A 5,327-nucleotide genomic window follows, 5' to 3' on the forward strand; every position below is an offset into this window, starting at 1 on the left:
AGTCCTTTTGTGAGTCTAAATTGTGATCATCAATCCAAGATGGTCACAGCGTGAGTAAGCGCATCTCAAGCTTGTTTGTTTGTCGCTGTTAAATTAGCTCTTTAAAGCTTATATCAGGGGTCGGCAACCGTTTTGATATGAAGTGCCATTTAAAAAGAAAATTGTTATCAGCGTGCCAACGATCGAGAAATATCAACGGGGGGGGTTGAGGTGCTGGACGCTCGTGAACTATCAGCAGGAGGGCGGGGAAGCAGTGTGTGGACCTGTCGGTGCAACTTACATGATGCCGAATTTAACAAACACATTTAAATAATTGGTTTAAACGGCATAATAATAAGGACGATCGTCCGTTCTGTGATTCTCCAGAGCACACATGTTAGGATATTAGGCTCATGGAAGTGAAACGAGGAAGCAGAAAAACAGAGGTCTGTGATGTATTTTGTGAAACAGAAGAACAGCTAAATAAATGCAACGGCCTCCCAAGAAGAGCTCGCCTCTCTCCAGTCATTTAAGCTAAAGTGGGTTATTGAACCTGAAGCTTGTTGCTTCTGCCCTCCTCGACTACGGTCTGGGAGCCGACAGGAAAGTGCAACACACAGATGGCCAGTCCGCCCCTTTGTAGCATATTATTTTGATGAGAGATGAGCAGATCGCCACTGGGCTTTCAACTAAAGACACAGCCACGCAAAAACTGCGGCATTTGTACAGCTCCTTATGGGTACTGCAATTAGTGAAGTGCTTTCCTCCGTGGTGAAACGATCAGCACTGCACCACGGAGGAAAGCGGCAGAAAGTCACCTGGAGATAAAGAGAGCGGGGCTGCGTTGCGTGCATGGCTTCCTTCTGCAGGTAACGGGGAGACGCGCTCTGGCGGCGGTCTCGTTCAGGATCGGAAAATACAATTTCAATATTTTGCACACTTATCTTATATATATATATATGATATTATCTATCTATTTATCTTCTTTATATAATTTCTTCTAGTTTGTTTTGTTGTGGTACGGTGCGCGTCCAATGCTGGGCGCGGTTGCCAGGTGTTGCCGACCCGCGTGCTGCGTGCGCTAGCTTCTACTGAGGTTAGTCTCACGCGAGTGTATAGCCGAGCATGCTCGCTAGGGGGCGTTAGTGAAGGTGTGAGGGGTTCCCCGAGNGTTGCGTGCATGGCTTCCTTCTGCAGGTAACGGGGAGACGCGCTCTGGCGGCGGTCTCGCTCAGGATCGGAAAATACAATTTCAATATTTTGCACACTTATTCCACTTATTCCTAGTGTGCCACTGGTTACGGTGCCGCGTGCCAATGCTGGCATGCGTGCCAGGGGTTGCCGACCCCTGCTCTACATGGATAAAACGGATCAGTAACGAAAGGCTTAATCAAATAGTGACACAAATTAAAACAGTGGTTGGGAAGTGTGAGCAATTTGAGACAAAGTTAGAAGCTTTTAAGAGCAGTAATAGTCACTTGCCTAACGTTTTAGAAACCCTGTGATTCATTTGAATAATAACAGGCAGTTAAATCATTGTGTATGTTGATAATTCACCAGGTAAAGGAGACGATATGTTCATATTTAAATAGATTTGGCTCATTTATGCACCCTATAATTGAGTCTTTGTTGGCTTATACATTAGCAGCTTTACCATTTGCCAAAACCAACGACAGGACTGGGTTAAAGCCAGAGATATGAAAATGAACCTCGACAACAACAATGATGTTCTTTTGCGTAAAGGGTGGATTTACAGCAGGAGCAATCGTTAGTTCTACTGTTATTATGAAACATGTTGACATGTATCTACTTTCAAGATATGGTTAACAACGAAATAATTCAGGTGTGTCATCTTCTTCTTTCAGGCAAGAGTGCGTCTCCATGGAGGAGAACCCTCAGGTCTTCTTCTGCTGCTGCGAGGGCAACTACTGCAATGAGCGGTTCACCCACCTTCCTGACTTGATTGGAATTGGCAACCGAGGTGAGCTGCGAATGCATCCCACATATAGTACAGGCAAAAAATAGGTCTTTGCTTTTCCCCTCCGATTAGTGGGAGTGAAGCCAAGTCTTACATCTAGTAGTAAAAAAAGACATTGTGCACACCACACACAGGCATTTCACACAGAATTGCTATTTTCTTTCTTTGTACATTTAGCTAAATCGTGCCTAGTTGTAAGACATTTGGTAATCAACCTTTTTAGTTTTCTTGTAGGTTTCATACTGAGACTAAAAAAACGACAACATTTTTTTTTTTTTTTTCGAAAAATATTTGTATTGGTATTTCGTTTTTTCAGCATAAGACATTGCACAAGTATATATCCCACAAGACAAATCAAAAACATAATCCAAGAAAATACAAGAAAGAAATAAAAAAATAAAAAGAAAGAAATATATACACATACATACGCATAAGTGGACATGTGGTAAATATTGTAATTTAAACATTGCAACTTACAAATCCGGTAGACAAGTAGCCACATCACATCCAACCATTATAGAGGACAAGGTCAATTAGGAGGTACATTTATTTCCAGACGTTTTCTTTTTTTACATATTTCTTTATTTGTTCTTATGGTTGTTTTCACATTTATTCTTTTTAAAAAACTTTTTATTTATCTTTTTACTTCACATCTTTGCTTAAATTCTTATCTCTATATATTATGATTTCATTTTGGAATTTATCTTTTATTTTAGTCTAAATTGATGAAACTGTCACAAAACTCAATTTTGCCCAGGACACATAACAACATCTTTAGATGCATGGTATGATTCATATACTCAATTTCCGCTGACTAAATGTTTGAAAAAATAAGATTTGAAACGCCTTTTTTACAAGCCTATTTCCCCCATTCTTCACACTGGAGCGGCTCAGTCAGTGAGGATCAAGGCCATATCATCTAGATAAAAGGTCTTTGTTTATATCAGCAGTCACCGAGGACAGCTTGTGGTGCTGCTTATGACCTACATGTGATAAAGCTGACATACTGTAATTATTCTGTTCCTCCTTGACAGTGAAAATCCGCCCTCCGCCCCGAGTGCCCTCGCTCCTCAACGTGCTGGTGTACTCCCTGCTGCCTCTCTGCGTGCTGTCCCTGGCCCTGGTGCTGGCCTTGTGGATGTACCGCCACCGCAAACCTCCCTACGGCCATGTAGACCTGAGCGAGGTGAGAGAGGGATCACTCATCCCTGCATGCTTGTTTCCGTACTGCTGCTGCTGATCGTAGTCACTCTGTTCTGTTATATTCCTGAAGGCTTTTGTACTGAAGGGAGGAGAAGTGCCAACATTTCCAGATGAATTTAGCAAAGGATGAAGACTTAATAAGTTCTCATTATCATTTTTATTGCTTGGTTGTAAATTCATTATCTTTTTTAATCTGTACACTTGATATCTACCGCACAGCTGTCCGTCCTTGGAGAGGGAACCCTCTGGCTGCACTCCGAGATTTTTTATTTTTCCCTGTTAATTGTAGGATTTCTTTCTCTGTAGAAGTTTTTCCCTTGTTCGCTGGAATGGTCTAAGGAAAGGATATAGCGTGTTGTACAATAGGGATGCTCAATTAATCGTATTTTAATTACGATTATGGCTTACAACGATTACGAAAACAACGTAATCGAAATAAAACGATAATCTTTTTATTATTATTATTACTTTTTTTTTAAAATTTATTATTATTACTTTTTTATTTATTTTTTTGTTGAATTATACTTAAAGTTCAGGGTAATCAACTGTTAAAAACATACTGTTCACATTTTTTCTCTCCAATAAATGGATATTTTCAAAGTCAATGAATATCGCATTTAATAATCGCAATTACAATTATTGACCCAAATAATCGAGATTATGATATTTGCCATAATCGAGCAGCCCTAATGTACGATCTGTTAAACCGCCTGAGAAAAAGGTGTAATTTGTAATAATGTGGCACAGGGGTTAGTTAAGCAAGCGTGTAGTCAACATGTTGAAGTGTTCTTGGGCAAGACATTCAACTCTCTCAACGCTCTCATGCAGTGATGCAAATTAGTCGCTTTTTGGCGCCTCCCGCTTTTTTAACGCTGCTTTGGGTGACTTGTGTAATTCGTGGATAACCGAAGAGTTTTCGTTTTGGGGACGTTAGTCCGTCCGTCCGACTGACAGACAACTTCTCTTCAAAAAAGAAGAAGAAATCTAGATCGCAAAATAATTAAACAAGCGAGTGCCTGTTTTTCCTGGCCAAGGACAGGTTCCTTGAACACAACACGAGCGTAACGTGTCTTCACGTGTTTATGTCTCGTCTGAAAGGAGTGTACTGTAGACTAGACTAGAGTGCTTACGGAGAGCACCGGAACGCCGCTCCAGCTCTTCAAATATTGCTGTACCCATAAGGAGCCGTACACATGCCGCAGTGTTTGCGTGGCTGCCTTTAGTTGTAAAAACAGTGGCGATCTGTTGTTATTAGCATCTGGTTAGCTAGCTATGCTAACGAATTTAAAGAGCTTTTCTACAACCAGGTGGAAGAGAGCTCTCTCCTGAGAGGCTCAAATAACCTCAGCTCAGTGAGGTTAAGGCACACCTTGATATGATCATTATAGTTATTAATGAGACATTAGAGACTAAATGAAAAACAGGTATAAAATACTATATGACAGTAACAAAAAAGTTGTTAAAAATAACAAGAATACAGTTCAAAAGGGGAGTGATTTGTAAAATATCCAAAAAGAAAAATCTGCTTACAGTTCTGTTTCAAATGGGTGTTGAGATGTACCCATAGACCTCCTCATGTTGCTCTCAAAGTGCACCAGATTGATGCTTTTAACTTCAATATTTAAAAAAAAATCTTCCCGAGGGAACATGCCCCCGGACCCCCCTAGAGGAGGTTAGGTCCCCCCCACTTAAATCATGTTAAATCATGTTCCTGGATACTAAATACATTTGCACACATCTTGTGTCCATATCTTTCTGTTTTTGTGGTCATGCCACACCGTGCACATGCATGCATACGTGAGTCATGGTGAGATATCTGGATTAAGAGGTTGCTTTTTCTTTACACAGCATGAAAGAAAGGCCAAATGAATGGGCTGTGATTTTAGTTTTTTTAAGCAGAGGTTGAGTTCAATCATTTGTACGGCCCTTGGAGGATGTTGTAAAAATTGAAAGGAAAAAGGTTCCCCACCCCTGCTGTAAATAATAATAAAAACCCTTGATTTATAACTTAACATCTCTGTCTCCTATTGATCTGAATATATTATAAAGAATAGCCAGTTAATTGAAGCATTATAGCACAGGCCTTTGTCAGATGGTATATTACGCTGTTTTTTTCCTGCTTCGAATAGTTCTCTCTTTTTTCACCATACCTGTGTTTGCATCACTG

At 40.4% G+C, this 5,327-nt stretch overlaps 1 protein-coding gene across 1 annotated transcript in view; it reads left to right on the forward strand.

Annotated features, from left to right (window-relative positions):
* The window catches only part of acvr2ba (activin A receptor type 2Ba), an 18,822-nt gene that overhangs the window by 4,697 nt on the left and 8,798 nt on the right, over window positions 1–5,327 (forward strand). The window contains exons 3-4 of the mRNA XM_010794689.1: window positions 1,845–1,960; window positions 2,992–3,143. Coding sequence (XP_010792991.1) covers window positions 1,845–1,960; window positions 2,992–3,143 — 268 coding nt within the window. The remainder of the gene's footprint in view (window positions 1–1,844; window positions 1,961–2,991; window positions 3,144–5,327) is intronic.

The sequence above is a fragment of the Notothenia coriiceps genome, unplaced genomic scaffold (genome assembly GCF_000735185.1).
Source record: "Notothenia coriiceps isolate Sejong01 unplaced genomic scaffold, NC01 NC01_scaffold00037246, whole genome shotgun sequence".
Lineage (NCBI taxonomy): Eukaryota > Metazoa > Chordata > Actinopteri > Perciformes > Nototheniidae > Notothenia > Notothenia coriiceps.